A 27,407-nucleotide genomic window follows, 5' to 3' on the forward strand; every position below is an offset into this window, starting at 1 on the left:
CCCCTAGCCCACGCTCAGAAGCCCTCAGCGAAGGCCACCAGATTTATCTGTGCAAAGCATTTGAGAAAAATCACTATTCAATCATGGCCAACCTTCAAGCCTAATTATTAAATACTCAACAGTCAAACACAATGAAGACTACAAACTCTACCAAATTAATGAAGGAAACTCACAAACAAAATCAAAATAGGCAACAGGAGGAAAAGGCAACAAAAAACATTCTGGGAAGGGGCCACTTGGAAATGAGCAGGTGCCTCGTGATACCATCTGAAATGTCTGATTTTAATAAAAGGATGACAGGACAAGCAAACAGCAAAGTATGGCCCATACTCAGACACAACACACACACACAGAGTCAAGAGAAACCGCTGCTGAGGAAGGCCAAATACTGGAATTACAGACAAAAAATTTAAATCCCCTATCATAAATAGGTAACCATGGGAAACCATGTCACAAGAATTAAAGTATGAGAACAACTGTCTCACCAAAGACAGACTATCTATAAAGAAACAGAAATTATAGAGATGCAAATTATTTTTTTAATTGTTTTTAAAATTTATTCATTCATGAGGAAAAGAGAAAGAGGCAGAGGGAGAAACAGACTCCCCGTCGAACAGGGAGCCCGATGCAGGCCTCGATCCCAGGACCTCAGGATCACAACCCAAGATGAAGGCAGCTGTTTAACTGACAGCCACCCAGGCGCCCAAGATACAAATTCTTGAGTGGGAAAGTACAAGAACTCACAAGAAAAAAATCACAAAGGGGTTCAACAAAAAATTTTAACTGGCAAGAGAGGCAGTGGACCTAAAGACATTAATTCTGATGATCCATAATAAACACAGATGAAATCTGAAAACATTACACTAGGAAAGAAAACAGTTACAAGTAAGGTCACATAGTATAGGATTCTCTTTACATAAAATGTCCAGAACAGGCGATTCTATGAGGCAGAAAATAGATTCGTGGTTGCCAGAGGCTAGGAGGGGAGGGAATGGGAGGGAATGGGAGTGTGGGGCAATGAAAATGTGCTGGAATTAGAGAGTGATAAGTATTACACAACTTTGTGAATATACTTAACAACCACTGAGCTGCACACCTTAAAAGGGTGAATTTTATGGCATATGAATTATATCTCAATACAGGTGTTATAAAAGTTAATTTTAAATTTACTGGTATTACACTTTTATTTATAATCTGTAAAGGTTTTTGGGTTTTATTGTTGCGTATAAATTACATGCATTACGTGCTTATACCTAGCTTTATGTTTGCGTACATTTAAGTAATGTTATAATTAAAATAATTCATCAATAGCTTGCTTTGGGTCAGTTACCCTAAAATTCACACCCCAAGTGAGGTCAGCTAACTGTTCATAGAGAAGCCCACCATCCTGGGACACCTGGGTGACCCAGTGGTTGAACATCTGCCTTTGGCTCAGGGTATGATCCTGGAGTCCCCGGATCGAGTCCCACATTGGGCTCTCCACATGGAGCCTGCTTCTCCTCCTTCTGTCTATGTCTCTGCCTCTCTCTGTGTCTCTTGTGAATAAATAAAATCTTTAAAAAAAAAAAAAAGTCCACCATCTTGAAACAATAACTAAGTTGTCTTTTTATCTCCATCAACATTAGAGGCTTTAAATTAGCATAATGAAGATTAGAAATTGGTTTTCAATAGTGGTTGGTCAGTCCTAATGGCAAAAGTAGAAATGAGTTCTCAAGGGAGATCGGTGGCATGCAGGATATTTGAACTGGCTTGAATATCCTAAAGATAGTACTCTGGCATGAACAGAGCATAACAATTTAAGGAGGCCTGTAACCTGAATTTTTAGGGGTAATGGCTATGACTTATCAAGCTTTTATTTTTTTTTTAAGATTTTATGTATTTATTCATGAGAGACACAGAGAGAGGCAGAGACATAGGCAGAGGGAGAAGCAGGCTCCCTGCAAGGAGCCCGGCATGGGACTTGATCCCTGAACCAGGATCACACCCTGGGCTGAAGGCAGACACTCAACCGCTGAGTCACCCAGGTGTCCTTTAAAAGCTTTTACACAAGAGGATTCTGGTTGCCTGATGCCAGTGCAAAGGGTAACAGAATCTTGCCTCTACAACAGGACTGGTTTTCTGTGAAGATCCATATAGAGATATTTTAGGGTTGTGGGCCATCCTGCCTCCACACAACTATTCAATTCTGTCACTATAGCATAAAAGCAGTGACAGACAACTTGTAAGCAAATAAGCATAGCTGTTTCAATAAAACTTTATTGACAAAAACAAGTGAAGGGCCATAGCTTGCCCATTCCTGCTCTAGAACATTGTGTTTATACCACTCAGAAGAAGAGAGGAAATGTCATTAAGCCCATACATTAGGTCTTTGCTTACTGATGTATCAATTGTGCAAGAAAGGTGTATACCTGGCTTTCATGATTTACGGGTGGTGAAGCTACTGAGAAGCAGCTAGTCCTCACTTATTTCCAACATTTTGGCAACTATTGCTATCTACCAGAAAGAACCTAACAGCTGTATATTTCCAAGTTAGCGACTCGATGTTGGTCCAGTTTGCAGAAACGCCTCATTGCTGCTTTACTGGCCTATCATTTTAGTGTAGACTATTGAGACAAGTAAGTGAACTTCATGTCAAAAAACAAGGTATAAAAATTAGGCTTGGGTTAAAAAAAATCAAAGGGGAGCACTCGAGTGGCTCAGCCAGTTGAGTGACTGACCCCTGATTTCAGCTTGGGTCATAATCTCAGGGTCGTGGGGTCGAGTGCCCCACACTGGGTTCCCCACTCCTTGTCGATTATGCTTGAGATACTTTCTCTCCCTCTCCCACTACTGCCCCTCTCCTTCCACACACTCTCGCACAAGCCTCCTCTCTCTCTAAAAAAAAATAAAATCTTTATTAAAAAAAAAAAAAAAACCAAAGGGCATCAGACACAAACCACATATGAAATAAGAGCCAGGCTAACAGGGCACCAGTGGATTCTGAAGACTCAGATACCACTTCCAGTCCAGAATCCAGATGGCTGTCCCCACATGTTCTAAAAAGCTAACTTGCAAAGAATTGTAATCATTCATGGTACTGGAAAAAAGCAAAAGAGTTAATCACCCAAAACCAATTTTCTGTGGTTTTGCAATTAGTTCCTTGACTTTCCTAATTTGATTTGAATCCATTTAATATTAAGGTCACTCAGAATTCCCCAAACCCAGGCAGCCTGAGTGCTAAGCACACCCCAGATAAGAAGTTACACTTGCAGACCTCAACACTCCCACTGATATGGTTACCCAACCAAGGCCAATGTTGTTTATCCTTATGGCTCAGCAGTCTAATGTAATAAAAAGGAAGAAATTAAAGGGAGAAAACACTCATTTTATCATCCACTGCCAGTTGGGTCTCTTCCCTCATCAACCCATCCAATCTACAATGATCCTTTGATAACAGAATTGACTATTATCACAAGCTTCTTCTGCCTACAGAAGGCCTCAGGGAAGAACTTCTCAAATTTTAGAGTTTCTTAGGCAGCCTAGGGAATGCTGAGAACAAAATGCATTTGGGCCTTGAAATCTGCTTTTGGAACAAGTGCTCTTGCATGATGGTACCGTGAGTGCTCCTAAGACCACAATTTGAGAAATCTTTCCATGTGGTGGCCTACCTCATCTGACCTAGAGCCTCTAATTAACACCATTGACCTTGGAATCTCGTGGCCCGTCCACGTGCTAAAGGATGAAGCCAAACACAAAAATAGTTTTGCCACCAATATCATGTAAATAAATAAACCACAGAGAGGTGAAAGCTGACTCTGAAAGTACCAATCATTTAAGACCACCAACTTTCCCTCCCAAAATCTACTGGCTCTGCTTTCTAAATCAGGCAGGCAAAGATGGCATTCATTCAACTACTGTACATCTGCTACACATCAAGCACTGTGCAAGATCTGGGTACTACATCAGACACCGCCTCTGAGCTCACCACTGGCCAGGAATAACAATCAACTTGCTGCCAGCACCCTACAAATAAGCTACGGCATGAGAACAGACATAGCTATTAGGTAGGAATGGAGGGCTTAGAAAGCTCCCACCTCAGCTCTTAGGTGTAAGATCCAGAAAAAAGAGGGGCAATGCAATGAGGCCTCTCCGCCTCAGCCCCAGTCAGTCAGTAGGCAAATCTAGGCATCAGTTACTGCATCTTAAATTCAAGAAATTAAAATCATATAAATAAATTCAGGCCCAAAGAACTAAAACAGAGAAGACCCAGGAACACTCCAGGACCTCAGCACTGCCAAGAGGATGTCACAAGGTACCAGTGCTCAGGCCTGGCTTCTCACCCCACATTCCCCCACCCCTCTCGTCTCTGTACCCTGGCCCAAGGCAATCCAAGGATGCCTGTCTTCTGGGCCACAGCCTGTGTGTGTGTGTGTGTGTGTGTGTGTGTGTGTACATAAGAGAAAGAGATAAAGTGATAAGCAGGGCAGGAAAGGAACTATCTGGCAAGTGACCCAATGCAAACAGCCTAACAGAAGACAAACCACTATAATTAATAGTGACTCTAAAAACTTTTTGCAAAGTATATAATGGGGAACCACTCTTGCCTTTAGCCACCCACATCTTCTCTTCCTCTCATCTCAACCTGATTCTCTGCTTTCCTTGCTGGGGAGGTCCTGTCTCTACCCTGGAATCCTTCCAAAGGGAGCGGCCTGCCTCTGCCTGGCCTGCTACCAATTCATGTATTTTAAGCAAGAACCTAGGGGAAAACATTACACCTGATTTTAGTTCCACAAGGTTAACTGTGATGGAAGGCAAAGCACCTGCCAGTGACCAGAGACCGTCTTCAGAGCCCGAAGTCAAGGAAGGAATGGCCATCATTGAGAAAATAAGCACTCCAGGAAGAGGAGCCCAATCTGCTCTCCTCAGGGGGGCTTTTCCCTTCACACAGGGCAGGACAGTTGCCACTTGCAACTTGTCGCAAGGCAAGCCCTGTTAAATAATCAACTCTAGTTTTAAATGAGCAAGCCCCCACCCGTTCCAGCATCTGGCTCCATCCAACACGTCAAATCAAGGGGAAGATTTTCCCAAAGGCTGAGAATTAAGCTACTTACTGACAGCTGGAAGCTTAATCACTGCTTTTCTTAGAGCATTAACTCCCACTAGCCAATGACTACACATTCTATTAGCCATGGAAATTAACATGTGTCCAAAATTCCCAACGAAATCTGCCTAATCTGAAAGGAGATCAGGCAGCGAGATTAAAGAAAATTGCCACTGAGCCCCACCTCTCCTCTCGGGGTTCTTTCAATTGGGATTTCAAAGACACTTGTGTTTGACAAGGATGCCTGGCTACCAGGAACCACCAAATCCCAAGAGCCCAGAGACATCCCAAAGGGCTGTCCAGGCTTCTCCACTCCTCCGACCTTCCGAGACCACTCAAGCCCCATGGGAATGTCTGTCTACGTCCAGTGTCCCTCAGTCAAGCTCCTGGCGCACTGACCCTCTCCCCGCAAGACGTAAACTCACCTGCTCGGTCCCAGGATGCAGACCCTGAGAAGGGAAACTTGGAAGGAGTGTACGCGTTCCTGAGCGCCGTCCACTTACCACCGCCTTTGTAGCAAACATGTATTTGTCCCGGAGCTGGAAGTCTCTCACTTCCTCAAGGATCACCTCCTGGTTCTCCAGGGACTGGAAGAAGTCCGTACTTCTGAAAACCGTGGAGTAGCCGGAGGGTTCGTGCCGCTCCACGTAGATGGTGTTGGGCTTGTCATAGGGATCGATACCCCTGGGGGAGAGAGAGCGGTCGCTTTCATCTCCGTGTGTCACCACGAGAGGCACGGAGGCTCGGCCATGCAGACAGCCAACTGGAATTTAAGGACACGATGGTGGGGGGGACAAATGATCCACTCTGCCACAAACGCAGCCCTTTGGGTGCTCCTCGGCTCGAAGACGGGAAGGGACTGCCATTGCCCAGGGTTTAGGTTGCTACTGTGCTTCAAAGCGCCCTGGGTCTCCCTTAAGGCCGGCCTTGGCCAAGCTCAAGAAGAGCAAAGAGAGGAAAAAGTACAAGGCGGGGTATTTTGGAATCAATAGGCAAGGGACTGCTTGGGGCTGTCAGCTGAGTTTCTGGCCTCAAGTTACAAACCTCAGAGAACCAAGGAGTGTGTTTTCCTGGGGCGGGAGGCTCTCACAACAGCTCTAGAAGAAACCACAGGAGGAACCAGCAAGCCCAGCCTTGCTAAGGGACCCTGCCCCCGCTGTTGGTCCATCCTGTGGCGCTGTCACCCATCATGCAATCAGGACTCATCCTGCCAGTAAAAAGTCACGCTCTGCGAGACTCCTTCACAAACTTTTTTTTAAATTTATTTATTCATGAGAGATACAGAGAGACAGAGAGGCAGACACAGGCAGAAGGAGAAGCAGGCTGCATGCAGGGAGCCCGACATGGGACTCGATCCTGGGTCCCCAGGATCACACCCTGGGCCGAAGGCGGCACTAAACCGCTGAGCCATTGGGGCTGCCCTACACAAACTCTTTCTCACGTGTACTTATCTCCCCAGTGTCCTTCAGAAGCTCAGAGCTCATCGCTCTCCTGCTCCCTGTGCTCTGCCAACAGAGCACCCTCTGCAGGGATGCCCCCACCCCTGCAGGCACTCTGATTTGCATGTCCAAACCCTACTCATCCTCTGAGGTCCTGTTCAAGGCCCCCTTCCAGGAAGCCCTCCCCCAAAGCTCTCCTTCCTTCTCCCAATACCCGCAGTGTAGCCGTGCAGTGCTCAATTTCAAAGCTTACATATTAATTTTACGTGAGTTTCAAACAAAGGTAGAAAACTGCCTTAGGTGGGTGGATGTGGGAATCACTCCTGTGACTTTATACAGCGGTGCTTCTTAATTCACAGTGGTGCATCTTATTCATCGCGTCCTATTGTTCATCATAACGTGCGTGTCTGAGCTTCCTAGAGAGAGTACAGATGGCTTTAAAGGCCACGTCTTCTATTTCTTTTTGTCCTACAGGGCTCCCAGCTGAGCTGAATCTTGCTGCACTGAATTCCTGCACCACAGTACAAAGGTGGTCCACGAATTCAGTGCATTTCCAAACTGAATGCTGTAAGGTTGACTAAGTCGAACTCTCTCGAGAAGAATCTCAGAATTGAGGTCCCCTCCAAATGAGGCCCCCAATGGTAGCTGGGAGGAGGACTAATCTGCCTTAGGTTTCCTAGCACTCAACAAGATACCAGGCCAGGCAGACCATTCAGTGCATGGGGCAAAATAAGAGAGCCTCGGCGTGGGGGGGGGGGGGGGGGGGGGGGGACACGCAGGGATGACCCAAGGAAAGGCAGGACTCGCTTCTGTACTTGTCTTGGCACAGCACCATATGCATGATGGCTCTCAGGGTGACGAAGGCTCTGAAATAACACTCCTTCAAACATACACTGTCAAAAGCATGAGAAGGAAGGAAGGAGGGGAGATAGGAAATAGAAAACCAAAAGATGCGACTTTCTCCCCACAATCTGGAGTCTCAGCAGGGCACTGGAGAAGCTAGCGGCCTCCGTCCCAGTGCAGGAGACAACTGCTCATCATCAGATTCTCTGTGTGCGTCTGTGTGGGGGTGGTGGCATGTTCTCTCTCTTCCACAATTAGAAGTACTGATTAAAGTACTTCCTCTACCCTAGAGGATATGCAAATTAAAACAAAGCTGCTGGATATTTTTAAAAAGGCAGAGAGGAAGGGACCTTCACTCAGATAATTTTTGAAACTGAGCTCACCTCTGTTATTCTTTTCCTAAACAAAAGCGGTATCTAGAGATAAAAAGCGCTGTGGCTTCCCTCCCAATTCTCTTCCATGTAGGGACATGGACCTCCCGTTTCTGAGAGCCACTCCACCTACAAATGCTGCTACTTTGCAATCGCTAGCCTTCCACTACTGTTGCCTTTGCCCTCGTTTGAAAATCCCAAGCCTTGCTCCATCTCTGGACACAGGCACCAGTCCTCACCTGGCCTCACCCACAGCCCATGAGCGATGCTCCACGGGGCATCCCGGAGTCCCTCCCCGACCGCCCTTCCACTGTCCTGTCTTGCCAATCTCCAGCTCTGGATTACACAGATCACTGGTTTTCCGGCCTCCTGCTGCTCCCAGGCTGCCACGCGTTATTGAATAAATGTATGCCATTCTTCTCAGAGAAGTTAGATTACACTCTCACTCACTATGGGAAATCCTAGGGGAAAAATCCTCCAAACGGCCTGAAATTCCCTGACACCAGACATGTCATTATCTAAAATAAGATAGGCCAGTCCTTTCCCCTAAGATATCTGCATCCATGCACAGAGGCACAAGTACAACCTACAAATCCCCAAACGTGGTGTTCCTTTACTCAGCCATCCTTCCAGTGCGCCCCCCTAATATATGGTTACCTAAACAGATAAAAGGACAATCTGTCCCCTTAAAATTCAAATAAAACAAAAGGAAGTTCTAATGGTACTCCTTGGGTGGAGGTTATACTTGGCTAAGAGTGTGGTTACAATTTCACTAGGACACTAGTGAATTTCTTCTGCCCAAGGAAAAAAACAAAAGGATCAGAAACAGGCGCCCTCTTTGAAAAGGAACCCCAATGGAGCTTGAAGACACTCGGCTGCAAGGCCCCTCCCGCGCTCCCTCCATCTTCACTGTCCTCATTCACCAAGGAAGCAATACCAACTCAAAGACATTCCCCTTCCAACAGAGCTAGAAGCAGCACAGACAACATGTACCAATGCATTTCATGAGGTTTAAAAACCACATGGAAAACTGAAAACACAAAAGATATGCTGAGAATTAGAAGTGAACATCATGTGATACCTCATGTCACAAAGGACCATCCTCAAATATACAAGGAGCTCCTAGAAGTCAATGAAAAGACTAACCATTCAATAGAAAAAGGGCAAAGGGCATGAACAGACATGTCATTAAAAAAAATAATAATAATGACCCTTAAGCAGTTAAAAAGATGTTCAAACTCACTTGTAATAAGAAAAATTCAAAGTAAGACCACACTAAGATACTATGTATTGCCTAACACACTGGCTGGGAGAGGCACCATCCTATGTTACTGAGGTGAGAGCAAAATTTGACACTCTGTACAAATTTGACGATCTCTACCAAAGTCAAAATCTTAATGCTTTATTCACTGGGGTTATATTATATCAGTAAACAAAACTGGCCTAAGCCCCTGCCCTTGTGGAGCTTTCATTCTATAAAAGAGGCAGACAGAGGCACCTGGGTGGCTCCTTCGGTTAAGTATCTGCCTTCAGCTCAGGTCATGACCCCAGGGTCCTGGAATCGAGCCCCACATCAGGCTCCCTGCTCAGCGGGGAGCCTGCTTCTCCCTGTCCTTCTGTCACTCCCTCTGCTTGTGCTCTCTCTCTCTCTGTCAAATAAATAAAGAAAATCTTTTCAAAAGAGAGAGGGAGAGAAAGACAAACAGTAAGCATAATAATCCCATATTAGAATGTGGTAAGTGTTATACAAAAAAAGAACAGATCAGGGCACAGGGAGTAGTTACAATTTTAATACGATCCTAAAGATAGGCCTCATTTAGAAAGTGTTATTTGAATAAGGTAAGGGAGTACACAATAAGTATATCTTGAAGAAGAGCAGTCTCGGTAGGGGAAAAAGCAAGCGCAAAGGCCCTGTGGTAGGAATGTGCTTGGCATTAATCTGAGAGTAGTGATGGCACATATTAGAGTGTTCAAGGCAAAGAGAGGAACAGCATGATCTGACCTGTTTTTAGGAAGATCAACCTGGCCACGTATGAGAATTTATTGTAGAAAGACAGAAGTAGTAGCAGAAAGACCGCCACGAACTAATGAGTGACAATGATGGCTTGGAGTAAAGCTGTAGCTGAGTCGCAGATCCTGGATATAAATCGAATATAGAGACAACAGGATTTCCTGACAGGTGGAAACTGAAGCATGAAACAAACGTGAAATCAGCGATGACTCCCAGCTCTTGGCCTGAGCAACTAGAAAGGAAATGGGGAAGATTCCAGGGGCAGCTGACTGGGGGCAGGGAAGGTCAAGAATCAATTTGGAAGTGTGACCGGGCTGAGTGTGACCGGGCTAAATGACCTGCCGGCCCAGCACGTCCGCTCCCAGGCATCTGTTCTGCACATCCGTCCACACAGGTACGAATGCACCTTCTCAGATCCCATACTGCAACCCGTAACCACGAAAGATGAGAAGCAAGTAGCCTAGAGACCACTGTGCGTCCTCAAGTACAGCCCTGTGGATTTAGCTCTCCTTCTCAAAACCCTTCAGTGGCTCCTCACTGCTTTCACAATTCGGTCCAGATTCCTTTACTGAGCACTGCAGATTCAGATCCTGACGTCCCTTCCCAAACTTCACCCAACACACTGTCCAGAAGTAAGACTGTGTGTTCTCCACCCAAGTGCCATGGTGCCTGGTCTCTGCCTTTGGCCATTCTGTTCCTGTCTGCAATCCCTGCCCTGCACACCTCCACGCCCCTCGGATACGTCCTGGCTCAACGGCAGCCACCTCTGTGGAGCTGTGTGCAGTCCTCCCATCTGGAAAGACTATGTCCCTCCTCTGGCTTCTCCCGCTATGTCCGTGCAATCTGTGCTGCTTTCATGATGAGTGTTACATGCACAAAATGTCATTTCTTACCACCTAAGCTGCAGTCTCCTTAATAACTAGATCCATAAATTATTCAACTTCTACCCTAAAGCATCTAGCATGTTTTATATTCAGCAGACATCCTCCCAAAAAATAACGTTATGAATGAACAAGTGAATAAATTTTATACAGAGAAAAATCCCCACTTTTGTTATCATGCTCGAAGAGTGAAGGTCTTTAGAAATTCAAATCCATGCAAGTGCTTCGAGATTCCCCTGGGTTCCCTGATGGATTGAAAAATGCAAAAGCTCTGTCACTTCTCTCACAAATAACCTTCCTGTCTCATCCCCCACCACCCTGCACGGTGAGTGTGTCGTACCTGAAGCCCTACTGCCCAGGTCTGGAACATGCCTTTCCTGAACCACACACTCCACATTTCAGGTGGGGGCAGGTCTGTCCTCCACGAAGGAGCCACAACCAAAGAAAGGCGATTATGTAATTCAAACCTCTTCAGGAAGTAGATGACTTACCAAGAAAAGGACTTCACGTGTTCCTGAATCAGGATCCAGGTCTGGCCAAAGTCGTCAGACTTCCACAGCTGCAAAGACCAAAAGGACATGACGGGATGAGGATGCAAGAGGCAGGCACAGCCCAGACGGCCTGGCCATCAAACCCCCGCCGTAGATAACACACTATCCGTGAAGACAGGCCCGGAGGTTGCCAAGGCCAGCTCAGTCCCTCCAAACGCCAACAACGGCAGGGAGGGAAGGCCAGATTCCCACCCTCATGTCCCTCTCCATGGTTACAAAGGCCTCAGGAATGATGGCAAGGAAAAATGGGTCTTGTCTTCCATTTACGGATCATCAGAAATTACAGTCCTCTCAAGATTAGCCCTCATGGATAGTAAAAACAAAAGGATGACACTCTACTTTCTTTCGTGGGAAACGGCGTCCTGAAAAACCTGTTAATGGGCCACGGTGATCAAAGGTGAACAGACAGGACGCTGGCTAAGCGCAGAGGCAAAGAGCACCAGGGGGCATTGCCTGAATACGAAGCATAAGGCCACGAGTGACTGACTTGCCGATCTCCGCCACAGCCCCTGAGTTTCCAGACACATCACCTGAGAGTTCCTCTAGCCCTGGTGACCATGTACTAAGCGCCAGAAGACCAAAAACAACATGAATCCACCTACACTGGTAAACCGACCCACTCCATACTTGGGTTCCTCCCTCAGGCATGTAAAGGGAAACAGATCATGTTTTGGTTAAACAACCTGCAAAGAAAAAGAAATGTTCCAGGGTTCCTCTGAGCCAACCGCTCAAAACTCAGTTAACCCGATCCTACAGGGTCTACGGGTTTCATGGGATTATATCAGACCAACAGTATCCATTTGCCAAGTTTCAACCTTGAGATATAAATCCTACTTGGGCTCTCTCCCCATCTCGCATTCCTCTAAATCCAAATTTAAGGAGAAAAATACACACATTTATATTATATGCACACACACACAGAGGAAAAAAATTAAAGTTAATGGCAAGTTCAAATAAATGGTACAAAAGCAGCGTGTTGAAGGTGGAAGACGGGAAACGTAGAACAGAAACTCAGTAAGAGGTCCCAGCAGAGCTCAGACTCCAGATTTCTTTAGCTGGCTCTCTCGGATTAATTTCCAGAGCTTCGATGTACCCCACCCCCGCCAACTCACCCAAAAACCCACAAAGGCACATCTACGCTGAGAAGAGTATGATGTTTAACTAACAGGGCCTAGCGAGCGTTTGGCATGGCACCCCTGGCCGGGACGCAGACTGAGCACGCCGGGGAGATAGTTTTCCCCAGCCCTGGGAAGTGAAATAGTACAAAGGCAAAGCTGGGGAGAGGAGGAGGGAGGGGCTGGGGAGGTCACCCAAAGGACACCTAATCCACAGGGCCAGAACAGAAAACTCGAGAAGCCGCACCTGACTGTGTTCCAGGAGCTCTCTTACCTGCTTGTTGGGGTGAGACCTGTCAAAGCCCAGGAGGAGGTCGGAGGCCTTGCTATGCAGAAGGAGATCGGCTGCCCGGAACGGGATGGAAAAGCCTTGGAGGGTGTTGCAGAAGTCAAAGGTGATCCAGAGGTACTGGGCATAAGCGTCTGCAAAGATGTACTGCAAGAGAAAAACAGGTGAGCTCAGAGCGGGACCTGGCCAAGGCCGCCCAACACTCTGGCCCCCGCCGCGGGGACTCAACACAGTTTCCTCTCCATCTCCTTGTGCACACCAAGCAAGGCTCAGGGAAAGAGGGGGTGCAGGACAGGCTCCCCTTTAATCGGGTAACAAAGCGAGACAAGCCTCTCTATTTTTTTCCTTTCAACTGACCTGGCCATTCTCACGCTCCAGCAAGTCATTCAGGTACAACCTGAGGGTGGCTGGCTATTGGTAGCTAGGACAGAGAAGTCCCCCTCTTCAGACTGGCTGCCCACACCTGGGTGACTTAGTAGTTGAGCATCTGCCTTTGGCTCAAGTCATGATCCCGGGGTCCCTGGATCGAGTCCCGCATCAGGGTCCCCACAGGGAGCCCGCTTCTCCCTCTGCCTATGTCTCTGCCTCTCTCTGTGTGTCTTTCATGAATAAATAAATATTAAAAACAAATTGCACACAGACCAGACTGCTTCTCTCTCTCCATCCCCTGGGCACCTACGGGGCATGTCTTTCCAGGGAAATCCCTACAACCACTCCCATCTAGGAAGATGAGCCAGCCAGGTGACAGGGCAGCTCTGAGGACCAAGCTGCCAGCAGGGCCGGCCGACTCGCTGTGGGCCCAGCAGGGAGAGCCCTGGCGAGCAGGGGCTTCACCTTACTTAGGCTCTGGACCAGTGTGACTGCAGAGTGACTGCCAACCTCAGGAGTTCTCCAGGGGAACCAGGGCCAAGGCCATTCAACTTAACAAATGTGCCTAGGGAAGGGAGTGCTCTCAGTGTGAAAAGATTTCTCCAGAAATCTATTTCATGGCTTCTAAGGGTCTCACATTTGAGTATCTAAAAATCACGTAAGACAGGTATAGAAATTATCATCACATCGTTCGTGATCACGGCCAAATGCGTCCAGAACAGGGGCGCCCGGCTGACTCAAAAGGTGGAGCCTGGGACTCCTGATCTCGGAGTCATGAGTTCGAGCCCCATGTTGGGTGTAGAGTTTATTTAAAGAGAACAGATGCGTCAGGAACACTTCTTAGGACACATAGCATGTGAGTGGATGACCTGCGCATGGCTTAGCTCATTTCGCCCTCTGGTACATGCAGCCAGTCAGCGCGTTAGGTAGAGTGTTATCCTCCTTTACTAATGAGGACACTGAAGCATCTAGAGGTCAAGTGGCCACGGTGACCCAGGAGGCAGCATCTAGGGCGATGTCGGCTGGGTCAGAGCCCACCCCTTAATGCTTCACCAATCCTTTCTTCTCTTCCTCCAACAAAGAAAGAGGCAGGATTTCCTGAATGTAACGCTTAGGGATCACACCACTAGGGATCACACCACGCCCCTGGGCTCAGTCAGGTGCCTCTTCTCCCCACCCCCCCCCCCCCAAGCCTGGGTGGCAGCTCCCTCCCCTGGCCCTCCTGCCACACCGTCTCCTGCCAGGCCTCCCTGCCCCACACCTGACCACCCTGCCCTGGACCTCTCCTCTGGCTCCTTCCCTGCCTTCATCAGCTCCCCACCGCCCAGTCGAACCCTGACTTCTGCCCTCCTCGGCATGCCCCCTCTGATGCGCCAAGAAGCTTCAGCATGGCCAGAACTGAGTCCTCCAAGGCCCTCCGGCCAGGTCCCTAGTTCTCCACATGCCACCCACCTGCTCCCGGCCTGAGTTCTCACAATGCGAGCTGGGTTTTCAGGCCACTGTCTTGCCTCGGCCCCACTCCCCCCAGCCACACACCCAGTTATGTTTTCCTTTTCATGATCTCTGCTCTCCTGTTTATCCCCAGTGCCACCAGTACGGCCCACTCCCTGCTGGGGCCCACGAACAAACTGGAGCCAGGCGCTGGGCTTCCAGTCCATCTTGTGCCTTCCAGGGCTTGGCAGGGTGTAGAACATTCAGAGGGTGACACAAGGTCTGGCTGAGTCACTGGGCAACTTTATTATCTATATTCCATGACCCACCCCCCTCATTACTTGCTGAGCCCTCTCTAATCCACCCTGAATCTTACCAGGGCACATGCTTCCCTAAGAGACTCTATTTTTTTTTTTTTTTAAAGATTTTACTTATTCAGGAGAGACCCAGAGAGAGGCAGAGACACAGGCAGAGGGAGAAGCAGGCTCCATGCAGGGAGCCCGATGCGGGACTCGATCCTGGGACTCCAGGATCATGCCCTGGGCCAAAGGCAGAGCTCAACTGCTGAGCCACCCAGGGATCCCCCCTAGGAGACTCTATTTATAGCAAGTCCCCTACTCAAAGACCCTTCCACAGCTCCCAACAGTCCTGGAGGTTTTGAGAAAGCAAACTCCTCCATCTTCAGCTGGGGGCCTGCCTGGTAACTCGGAACACCTCAGCGCAAACCCTCCACCCAAGAAAGGAGACTCCGCGCTGCCTGCACAGAAACCCCATGCTGGCACCCTGAAGTCTCTCGCCCACGGCCTTCTCCCCGTCGAGGACACCACCAGCTCTGCTCAGCTACAGGAATCACGCCCATCCTCGAAGCTCCATTTCCAACCCCAAGTACCCCGTGAAGTCTTTACTCCTCTGATCAACCTCTTAATCCCCAGTCCTCGGTCAGGCCCGGCTGTTACATAATAGGAAGTGCACGTAACAGGAGATCCAGCAGGTCCCACTCTGCCCTTAGGTCCCTAGACTGCCTGCCTGTCCAGGCTACTCCAGGCCAGCCCCACAGATTTGCCAGCAGAGCTGACCCCTCAGGTGACTTCCTAGACTGTGATTTCAGAAGTGTCCTCAAACACCCCCATCTCTCCCACCCTGTTTGCAATCACTGAATATTCCAGCTTTTGGCTTCACACGATGTTTCCTCTTAAAATACTGATACCTCCAGAAACCTAAAATAAGCTACAGAACGCACCTCCACGTTAGCCTAAGCGATTCTCTCCAGGTCTGAGTGGGCATGAAGACAAGAGGAAGGACAGAGGAGGCAATGAAGGAATATACCTCCAGAAGGTGAAAACGAAGGCTGGGGGGGTGGGGGGAACCACTTCTCAAGGCTGGGAAGCCTGGCTGCACACACTCTGGGACCTTTTGTAAGGAGCCCAGACGTACTGCATGGCTGACCTCGGGTGCACTGTGGGGCTGGCAGCACTGCCAGGTGGCCAGGGCCGCGCACTGCTTCAGGGAGGCAGCACACAAGGCTGAGAAGAAGGAAGTGGGGCTGCCAGCAGGTGCGAAAATAGACCCAAACACTCACATGACCCCAGAGCCACTCCATCTCCATTGCAAAGAAAACCACTGGACCAGAGCTGCTTGCCTAACCAGCACTTCCCTTCTCCTTCCACAGGCACACATCCCCTCAGATTTCCACGTGGCCCTTGCATGACATCCTCACCTTTCTAAGCAGCTGCTAACGGTCATTTCGACCATCTCAAACCACTCTCCTTGACAGCACCCCCAACATCTTCACATGGGGGATGTGCCTGAGCCCAGCACCCTGGCGGTGTTGACGGCAAGGCACCCGGCCTGTGTGAAGTTTCTCAGGAAGTGGTAGGTCTGGTGAGGCAATGCGCCTTCCAAAGGACAAAGGCAAACGTAACAGAAGTAACTGGCACAGTAAGAGTCACGGTTTCCTTCCTGAGAAGTTAGGGAGGGGTAACGCCCTTCTTTGGGGAACTAGAAACTCAGCAGAGAACGCTGCGTCTCCAACCCCACTCAGCCTGCTCCAGGCCTGCGCTCCACCTGTCACTAGGTTCTCCAAGAAGGCAGCTCCGCTTCCATCTCCTCACCGACGCCAAAGCATGTCCGTCTCTCCCATGTGAAGCCCAAAATGCACCACCTCCCACATAGAGGGACCCAGGCTGCAGGCATACCTGGCCCTTCTAGTACCCCCAACTCCTTGACAACCACCCCTGGCGTGCTCGTCTTGCTTGTCCCAGCACCCTGGCCCCTGGCCTGCTCCTTCTCCAGACCTCATACTCCAAAAGCCCTGCTCCCCCTGCACCCCACCTGCTCTGCAAGCCCAAAACATCATCTTTCCTGTCTTCTGACTATTCAGACATGTGTGTGGGCCTAGCAGCTGCTCACCACAACCCATGACAAGCAGGAAGGAAGTCGGGACCTGCTTGCAGACATCTGTGCCCTTGTGGTAGGAGGTGAGGACAGGGCAGATGGAGCTGAAAAGGAAGATTCCAGACGGACCATGGGATGGTTCCAAAGCCACAGATGCAGTAAGAATTAGCTCTGAGACAATGTGTAAAGACAATGGTAATAATAATCAACAGGTACCATCCTGACAAGGTGAGTAATCAGAGTGTGATTTGCTTCCTGGAGGCAGGGAGTGTACAGATCTGAGCCCTGGGAGAGGTGGCAAAGCCAGACAGCAGGCTGGACCCTGAGGCAGGGATCCTCACCTCTCAGAAGCCAAGAGCAAAGCGGGCAGCAGGACCTCACCCAACTCTGGGAGCCCCAAGTGCCGGCCTGCCTGACCAAGTACAGTGGGAGGGGCGGTACAGAGGGCTGGCAGTCTTGTCTACAGAGTCAATTCCCTCCCACACCTCTTTCTTGCTTTTCATCGTGGAGTGAGTTAGGTAAGAGGGGAGCTGTACCTAACTGCTGCTCTAGTTAAAAACAAACAAACAAATACCAGAAAACAATTGCTTCTATACCCATTAGTAAATAGCTGCTTCCTTGAAACCTAGAAGGGGCCTCTCCAAAGGACCACGTGGCCCAGCCCCTTCCCCAAGGCCTGTTCACAATCCAGCAACTAAAAGGTTAATGCCTGGCCAGGCAGGGTGGCCTTCAGGACCCAGCTCCCTCCAGACGGGGTCTGCTCTGATTGGTCAGTGCCATTCCAGTGGCTAAATATTTTGAATACAGGCAACCTGAGAAGCCAGTGCTTGGGGTGGTGGGGGGGGGGGGGGGGGGCACCTGGCCAGAGGACCCTGTGGATCTTGTTCCTTGCCGGATGAGCCACAGATGAGCCACGAGCAGCAGCTACCCTCATCTCAGGGCTTCCTGAGCGTGCTACGGCCCACCAGAGTGGCAAAGAAAGCAATCAAATACAACTCTGCAAGCTAAAGCTACCCAGCCTTGCAGGCTGCCTGGTTCCTGCCCTCCCGGCATCCACGTCCGCCTCCCCCTCCACCTCTCCCTCCACCTCTCCGGAGGCCCAGGGCAATCTCGAATCAATGCTTCCTCCAAATCAAACTGGCCGGGTTCTACTGCAGAGACAAAGCCAGGCCAGCCAGCTGGGAAAACAAGTCAAGAGGCACAGCAGTATGTGCCCCCTGGCCTTGGTCTTCTTTCCTATACCGTTAGGGGCTGGAGGGAGGGAGTGCACACACGCGTGCATACACACAGGCACTGGTGATGCCAACAAAACCGGGCATTGGGCAGGCACCCTGGAAGATCTGCACTGGATGGTGGCGGTGAGGGGCCCAGTAGACCTGGGTCCCATTTCTCCCACCTGTGAGTCGGGCAGTCCACCACTTGAGGGTTTCCTGTGCTTCAGCCTGACACTGCCCAGAAATCCTGCCCGGCCGGTACCCAGCTCCGCCCTGAGAACCGTGTCCTGCCAAACTCCCAGGACAGCAGAAAAACAGCCCCTGGCTACGGGGCACGCTGCCTCTCCCGGTGCCCCCTGAGCAGGGCGATCACCCTGGGGTGCAGCCCCATGACGTCACGGCGGGCGGGCCCGCCTCCTTACGCGCTTGTTGTCCGCGGGGCTGTGGTAGAACTGGGCGATCACCGCTTCGCTGCTGTTTCCCTCGCCGAAGTTCAACTTCTCGGAAATTCTCTTGAATGATTTTCCGTAGTCGTAAGACACATACACCTGGATTGGGAGGAGGAGAGGGCGAAGAAGGGCTGGTGAGGAATGAGGCTGAAGAGCTGCGGCTCTGCCCCCACCTGTGCATGTCCAGCCCTGGGTCCCGCACGTGGCTCCCGCTAGGTCCCTGGTGTCAGGACGCGACCGGTGAGGAGAGAGGATGCGCCAAGGGGAGGCAGGGCACCTCTCCAGCCGCGCCCGCCCCAAGCTTGTGGGGGCAAGGAGCCTGCAATCCACAGGCTCCCTTCTGAGGCCAAGATGCCCCCTGGCTGGCGGGGGCAGAGGGGGAGCACCCACGGATGGCAGCGACCATGACCTCCTCCCCGCGGCTGAGTTCAGTGCCTAACACACTACATCCAGGGGCAGACAGGACGGGGCAGGGACCAGGAACTTGTTTTGCCACCTGTTGAAATATCCCCAAAAGGTAATCTAATTCTTCACCCCTCTGCTGGGACATTCTGTTCCTACAGCACAGCAGAAGATGAGCAAGAAAACCCTCCCCAGCCTCCCCGGAGAAGCCCGAGGGATGAGAAAGAAAGCGTGGAGAGATCAAATAAGCACGGAGGTTGGGCAGCCCGGGTGGCTCAGCAGTTCAGCACCGCCTTCGGCCCAAGGCCTGATCCTGAAGACCCCGGATCGAGTCCCGTGTCAGGCTCCCTGCATGGAGCCTGCTTCTCCCTCTGCCTGTGTCTCTGCCTCTCCGCCTCTCTGCCTGCCTCTCTCTCTCTCTCTGTCTCTCATGAATAAATCAATAAAATCTTTAAAAAAAAAAAAAAGCACGGAGGTTAAATGTGTAGGTACGAGACCCCCTGCTCCAGCACGGACACTACAACACGGGAGGACAGCCACAGCCGGGCACCTGCCGGCAAGCACTGCTGCTCTCCTGCTTCTGGGCCTCTGGCTACCTGGTAACCACGGTGCATAGGAGTAACTGTCGCTCCCTGAGTGCTTCCCAGGTGCCAGATACCGTGCCGCTCCCTCCGTGGGAGCCATCTCAGGTAGCTCTCCCCACAGCCCTGCGTGGCAGCAAATGAAGTTATTAAAATCACTTTACAGGTAAGGCAGCAGGGGGCTTGTGGGATTCATTTCTTGCCAGAGTAACAGAGAAGGGGAGGAACGGCATGGAGCTGTGATCCAGGCTGCCTGCCTCCAAAGCCAGAAATCCCAAAGCCATCACTTAGACCTCAGGTAATAGATGGCGGGATAGAAGCCATCAGGTATTTTGCACCTGGACTTACCACCTAAGTCAACGTGCAATTAACATAATCAGCGGATTAAAAACAAGCCTGATGGATGAAGAGAATATTAATGATACTTAGGATGGAGGTAAGTTCTAAAGAAAGGACAGGTGAATTCCAACAAGAATAGGAACAGCTGGACGAAACCCAGAAAAGGCAGCACCGCCAATGCCCATTGATGCAACAGCAAGCACATTTTTTTTTAAAAGATTTTACTTATTTATTCATGAGAGACACAGAGAGAGAGAGAGAGAGGCAGAGACATAGGCAGAGGGAGAAGCAGGCTCCATGCAGGGAGCCCGACGTGGGACTCGATCCCAAGTCTCCAGGATCAGGCCCTGGGCTGAAGGCGGCACTAAACCGCTGAGCCACCCGGGCTGCCCAATAGCAAGCACATTTTAAGGGTTTGTCACAAGCCGGGGGCCGGGCTAAACACCAGATATACAAAGACGTGGCCTTCACACATGCTGTAAATGTACAAATGTTTGTAAACAAGAATCCTTGCAAACAATGAACCACACAGGGCAGGTCCAGAGGGAATGGAGAACATATGCAGGGCATTAGTCTTTATTAGATGTCAAGGTTAGAAGAGCACAGATAGTGCCTCTGCCAATGTCGGGGCCAGAGTGGAAGGGACCCCATTACAAACGCTCGTGCTTACACACTGCGTGTGTTCCCAACGGCCAAGCACGCAGGAAGGGGCTGCCATCCAGCTTCAGAAATGCAGCCGGTTAAGAAGTTACAGATGATTTGAGTGGGTAAAAAGACAAAGTGGTACCTTCTGGCATCCATTCTCCTGGCCCAGAATGGACACTGAGAGTCCCTGCTAGGTTCAGAGATCGCATGTAGTGAACTAATGGCTTCTCAAAAGGGAAACTGGGCCCCCTCCCGCTCCAACATCCCCAAATGGATAATCCACTATGAGTTACCTCCTCAGAAGCACAAATGTGGTAATAAATCGTATTACCATAGGATTTTTCAATATATATATCATTGCTCTTCATCTTTAAAAATTCTTTGAGCTAGACTTGTCTTTGCCTCCCTCGAGGTACCCAGAACATCGCACCTACTCAGTGAAGATTTCCAGAATTAAACATCATTTATAAACCACAGAGCAACGTAAATGAATGTATCCCATAGATGAACAAAAAGAGAGTGACGTGAATGAAATCAGTGAGTGAGTGAGTGAATGAATTATTTCCAGGTAAGAGATGGTAAAACCAAGACTCAGAGAAGTTAATGAGCATCCCAAGGTCATACGGCTAGGAAGTGACAAAAGATAATGGGTTCAAGTCCCTGGCCCCTTTGTCTTCCCACTCTTGCCAAGTCACCCTTCTGGGAGAATGCTCTCTTGTACAGACGTATGCTGCTCTGGTAAAAGGGAAGATCATATATACTGGGTCTCCAGGCCAGGCAGTGGAAGGAGTGCAGGAAAGAAGGGGCACGACATGAACTTTAACACAACACAGATCCTTCCTGAGATTCTCAGCCACACTCACACTCAGAGATGCAACAGTCCTCACTCTCAAAAAGCTGTCCCTTAATACGCACCCGTAAATGATCCCCATCCCTTTAGGACTTACACGTAATAGAAGTTCAGAGCAGGCATGCAGGGGTCCATCCTATGCCTCAAGACTCTTGTAAACGACTCATCAACCTCCCTTCTCTTCCCAGGCCAAACAATCCTAACGCATATTTTTATCCTGTCCTCATAATTCTTATTTTTATTGGATTAACCTAGATCCTAAGCTCCATACGGCAAACACCAAGTTCAGGGCTGTGCACAGCTATCCACCCTGCTCAGACAATGCCAGGTGGGCTGACGGCCTCATGGCCTCCACACTGCACCCCAGGTGTGGTGCTTCAGTCCCCAGGGAGCACTAGGTTGCTGGCTCATTGCCCACTATGATCTCCAGGGGAATCTAGGCAAACATCCTATACTTGCTCATTTTCTGATTCCATTAGTGTTTTTCCTCGTCTGGGCACAGGTTTTTGCACTGAGCAGTCCTCTCCGACTTCTCTAAGACACTACTTACTCCCTAAAGAATAGGAGGAGTCACTAACTAGTCACTAGCTAGTTTGGAGTAGCTACTTACATCACGGACTCACCTATAAAGTTGGCCCTTCCATGTGAGTGAGTTTTTCTTTAAAGATTTTATTTATTCATGAGAGACACAGAGATTGAGGGGCAGAGACACAGGCAGAGGGAGAAGCAGGCTTCCTGCGGGGGCCCGAAGTGGGACTCAATCCCAGGACCCTGGGATCACGTCCTGAACTGAAGGCAGGTGCTCAACCACTGAGCTACCCAGGTACCCCCAGATGAGTGGTTTTAAATTCTTTATCCTGTATTTTAATACAGTGTAATAATAACAAGAAGGAAGAGAAGCAAGGAGGGGAAATGGCAGAAGGGACAGCAGATACGGGGAGGAAGGAAAGAAGGGTTGAAATGTATGGAAACCTGTCCTTATCTGGCCCCGTTCTGAGTCCTTCACACCAGTGCTTCTCAAACTGCAATACCCAGGGCACCTGGGTGGCTCAGTGGTTGAGCATCTGCCTTCTGCTCAGGTTGTGATCCCAGGGTCCTGGGATCAAGTCCCACATCAGGTTCCTCACAGGGAGCCTGCTTCTCCCTCTGCCTGTGTCTCTGCCTCTCTGTGTGTGTGTGTGTGTGTCTCATGAATAAATAAAATCTTAAAAAAAAAAATCAGTAATATGCCTACAAGTCATCCAGCGCAACGTAGGTCAAAATGCAGACTCAGGGCATCTGGAGAAGAGCCTGAGATTCAGCCTTTCTAACCAGCTCCCAGAAACACCCCTGGCTGCTGATCCACAGACCATACTTTGGGGAGCAAGGTTTTATAAGCACCATCTCACTGACAGATGAGAAGACCAACAGAAGGTTAATGACTTGGCTCAAGGTCAGACTGCTAATGAACAGCAGAGCCAGGATTCAACCCCAGGCATTGTGATTTCAGAGCCAGAGCTCAGCCAGACACCAGCTCCACGGGCTACCCAGTTCCGCCCTGTTAGCAAGCTAGCAAGTACTGGCCCTGCTCCCCGGTCGATCCTGGGGGGCAGGCAGGGAGGCATCAATCATAACGTCACGCCACTCTGGGTGCAAAGGCAGCGAGTCCTACCATTCCTGAAGCCTTCCCTGGTTTGGGTCTGGTCTTCCCGTGGACACCATCTCTGGAGAGCTCCTTGGCCAATTATGTTGCACCTGAGTACCTTGCAAACTATGTCAGGAGAGGGCAGAAACAAAGACATGGGTAGGATCGAGATAAACAACACCTACTGTCTCCTTTCAGTAGATGTCTCCTTTCATCTGCCAGACTTAGCAGAAGGAAAAGATGGCATTCTTTTCGGAATGCAGTTGCCATTCCTCATGGAATCAGACTTGCAACGAGTTCATCAGGACATTATTCATTTTTTTTCTTTTGAAAAGCAAACCTTCCGGGATTCCAGTTTCCAGATCCATCCCCTTTCTTATACACTGAATATGCATGACTTGGCCATTCTCCAACTCGCAGAGAGTTCCTCACTTACACAGGTCTCTTCCCTTCTGGACTGCTGATGGGGCCTTAGGAACCATGCTCTGAGTCCTCCTTCAAGAAAAGCGGGATTGCTACTACGCCGGCACCACCAACTCCGGCCTCTGAGTCATAATTTATTTTTGTGTTAACTTTTTCACATCAGACCATCTCTGTTTTAGCTGCCATCCCCGTCTTATGTACGGATGGGGGAAATCTCTGCCACTCCCATCTATTATCTCCAAGCATGGCGTTTCCTTTCTGTGTAATCTTATCGTGTATTTCATTACAGAATGGTGTATCACAACAAATGTTCAATGACTCCTCAGTTAGGTACATCCAAATATTTAGACAGAGAAAGGGGTTTGGGCAGACTGGCAATACCTGGGGAGACCAACCATCTTGGTTCACCCCGGCCTGAGGAGGCTCCCAGGATGTAGGGCTCAGACACATGGGTCACGCCAGCAACATGACACCCTCACACAGTGGGCACGTGATCGGCTCTCATGAGCCACACTGTGTGACCTCAGGCAGGACACTGAATGTCTTGAGGCTCCTGTTTGTCCAGCAAAGCCATGAAATAGTGGTTAAGGCCTTTTACCTGTCTCATAAAAAAAAAAAATATACTATCTAGACAAAGAATTTTTTAAGTGTATAAGAAAATCTAAGGTGGATTTCTCAACACAGTAGGGCACACAGCAATTTCCTGTGCTCAAAAAGGGTAGCTATGTACGGGTGTACAGGCTGTGACTGCTGAGGAGTATAGACACAGGTGCCTATGGACCTCATGGGACCAACAGCATCCATATGCTGCCACCTGTGCTTGCACTAATCGCATTTATAAATGAGCCAACGGACACCTAGGTGGCTCAGTGGTTGAGTGTCTGCTTTGGCTCAGTTTGTAACCCCAGGGTCCTGGGATCGAGTTCCACATCAGGCTTCTTGCAGGGAGCTTGCTTCTCCCTCTTCCTGTGTCTCTGCCTCTCTCTCTCTCTCTGTGTCTCTCATGAATAAACAAAATCTTTAAAAATAAATAAATTGGCCAAAGCCACTGCCTCAAATAAGTCCAGCCCTGCTCCCGAGCACTACATCCAAACTGGCTGTCAGTGACAGTGGTTTCCCACCAGCCCCTGCTCCGCGGCCACACTGGACAAAGCTGTGCATTATAGTAGCTCTTCTACTGTCTTCTGCCTGTGGCTGCCCCACTGAACCCACTAGTCAACAGCCCCCCATGCTCCCTCCTAACACCCACACCTCAGAGCACAGGCAACCCAGACAGCGGATACACGGAGAGGGACCTCGCAGAGACCAAATCCATACCCAAGAACCGCCAAGTGTGTCCTTCAGGCCAATGTGACCACGCTAGCAAATCCACCAGGGGGTTTCCTCTGGCCGGAGCGCAGAGTGAATGAACAAAGCTCTATAGTGTGTGTCCTTGCTCGCAGCTTCACCCTGCCACCACAGCAGTCCCTGACCCAAGGCCGGGGCTGTTCCTCTTCCCATAAGGGGAAGTCTGGAGCAGGGGCTGCGCACTTGGGACCCAAGGACCGGCTCTGGCCCTCGTACGTATTGTACTTGGCTCACCAGATATTTGTAAAGACTATATATTAGCTGCCAACTGGTAAGACTCAGCAGTTTTCACCTAAAAACCCAGACCTCTGAGCTTCTCTTGGAAATCAGATCTGACACCACTGGGCCCTATGTGGCAACCAGAGTCAGGATGGACAGCAGCCCCTCGCAAGTATCAAAGTCCCTTCTCCTTCCCAGTGTCTGCTGGACACAGAGACCAGGCTGAATCACCACACTCAAATTACATACAGGTGAATGCTTCTTGAACCTGTATCTCCACCAAAGCAGGAAAATGACACATTGTCCCAGAAGGCCATAGAGCTCAAGAAGAATGGGAGAGACCACTTTCCTATGTGGAAGAAAGACTGCTTTGAATGTGGAGGCAGCTTCCCCTGCCGCTACCCACCTGGTTTCCCACAGGTCTTGGAGTCTGTGACCCTTGGTCTCACATCTTCAAAGCACCTAAACTATTAAACACTACAGAAGGTCAACCATGAAAATTGAGGATAGGGGCCCCTGGTTGGCTCAGTGGCTGAGCATCTGCCTTTGGCTCAGATTGTGATCCCGGGGTCCTGGGATTGAGTCCCACATCGGGCTCCCCGGAGGGAGCCTGCTTCTCCCTCTCCTTGTGTCTCTCGTGAATAAATAAGATCTTAAAAGAAAAAAAGTGAGAATAAGACCGCATCAGATTCAAGAAACCACCCAACTGTAAGGGGTCCCATGGGTCTCTGAGGCAGCCGGGCAGATCTACCCAGAACGCGCTTCAGGCATCTTGCAAACACAACGATCCAGATCAAACCCTATCACTTCACAAAAGTCATCATGCATCACGTGGATCTCCTCACAAAACTGCACCACCCTCTGTTCAGCAAACAAGGAGTATTTATTATGTTCCAGATCCTCTTCCTTGTAGAATGTACCCCATTGGATGTATCCATTCATTCTCCAATTAGCCGCTATTTTTTTGCTAGCATGATAACCCTGCCAGATTCCAGGAGGGCATCCTGGCGTCACACAGGAGGCCTAGACCAACCCCGGTACTTACATCGCTGCTCCTGGGTCTTGCCAGTGCCAGGCTGTCCCGCGCCAAGGCCACGATCACGTTGCTTTTCTCTCCGGCCCAGTGTACCACCATCTGATTGTGGGAGTCATTCAGACTCACCTGAAACAGATGAAACCGACACAGGAGTTAGGACCCATGATGGGTGAGGACCATGATATTCCAAAGCAAGACTCTCTCTCTCTCTCATCACTCAGAAATAGCCAAGATTCTGAGATCTGGAGCATTGGGCCAGGGTGCTCTATTTTTCCTCCAGCACAGATTCCACAAGACACAACTTCCCCAAGAAGAAACACGAATTCCCCGCTATTTTGGATATAAATGGATTGCAAAAAATCTTCTCAGGCTCTCTCTGCATAACCAATGACTTTATTCTTGTCTTTTGCATCACCAATCGCTGGTTATTTTCATCCCTATAATGTGTATATGGGACGCGCACCTCCCAAGGCTTAAAACCAAAACAGTGACACATCTTCCTCATTCAGAAAAAGCGCACAGGCCAGAAAGACCACACGCTTTCAAACCCCCGTTCAAACTGGTGCTCTGTCTGGCCGACAGGTGACATGGCTCATCCCGAGCCCCTAACAAGGAGGAACAAAAGGAAAAAAACAAACAAACAAACATCACGGGCAGAGTTTTATTTCATTAGTTTTGAAGTGCCCCAAGTAAGGAAATACTTTCCAGGATGCCACAGAAAATGACCTTTGGATTATTGCTCACAGTCGTTCCCAGACTTCTGGATTTTGTAAACTGGCAAGATGAAAATAAATTAGAAAGGCCAACAGAGGATTGGTTGGCCAAGTCTATTTCACCAGGTAAAGACAATAACCAAAAGAGCCACTGTGTCACAGCCTGACCTGCTGTTCTCTGGACCGGTTTCCTCGGCTCCCTGAGGACCCAGTAGACTCATGCCCAGGCTGCCTTGCGGTGGGTGTGGCCTGGGACTGAGTTCTGTCCACGAACGTGAGGGAAGGTGGGAACCAGCTCCAGCCCCTGCCAGTTCTTCTCCAACTCAGGCTCTACTCAGGTCTCCAGGGTCCCAGGAGAGAGCAGAACGCACAAGAAGGAAGGTCCCCCCATCCCCAGTGAGAAAGCCATCCCTGGGCAGCCCAGGTGGCTCAGCAATTTAGTGCTGCCTTCGGCCCAGGGCCTGATCCTGGAGACCCAGGATCGAGTCCCACATCAGGTTCCCTGCATGGAGCCTGCTTTTCCCTCTGCCTGTGTCTCTCTGCCTCTATCTGTGTGTGTGTGTGTGTGTGTGTGTGTCTCTAATGAATAAATAAATATAATCTTAAAAAGAAAGAAAGAAAGAAAGAAAAAGAAAGCCATCCCCTAACCAGTAACACTTGCTTTGAGCTCCTCCCAATTGAGAGGAAGACCTTTACACCACTGAGCCCAGTTCTGGGACCTGTCCATTACGCAGCTAGTCCTCCTAAGCAATAGGACCACCACAACCACCATTATTATTGTGAGAAAGGAT

The 27,407-nt window shown here is 49.6% G+C and overlaps 1 protein-coding gene across 1 annotated transcript in view; it reads right to left on the minus strand.

Annotated features, from left to right (window-relative positions):
- The window catches only part of SORL1 (sortilin related receptor 1), a 154,401-nt gene that overhangs the window by 112,630 nt on the left and 14,364 nt on the right, over positions 1 to 27,407 (minus strand). Inside the window, exons 2-6 of the mRNA XM_041770729.1 lie at positions 25,913 to 26,029; positions 18,411 to 18,536; positions 12,566 to 12,727; positions 11,117 to 11,184; positions 5,584 to 5,764 (exon numbers count right to left, since the gene is read on the minus strand). Coding sequence (XP_041626663.1) covers positions 5,584 to 5,764; positions 11,117 to 11,184; positions 12,566 to 12,727; positions 18,411 to 18,536; positions 25,913 to 26,029 — 654 coding nt within the window. The remainder of the gene's footprint in view (positions 1 to 5,583; positions 5,765 to 11,116; positions 11,185 to 12,565; positions 12,728 to 18,410; positions 18,537 to 25,912; positions 26,030 to 27,407) is intronic.

Source organism: Vulpes lagopus, chromosome 10, assembly GCF_018345385.1.
Source record: "Vulpes lagopus strain Blue_001 chromosome 10, ASM1834538v1, whole genome shotgun sequence".
NCBI lineage: Eukaryota > Metazoa > Chordata > Mammalia > Carnivora > Canidae > Vulpes > Vulpes lagopus.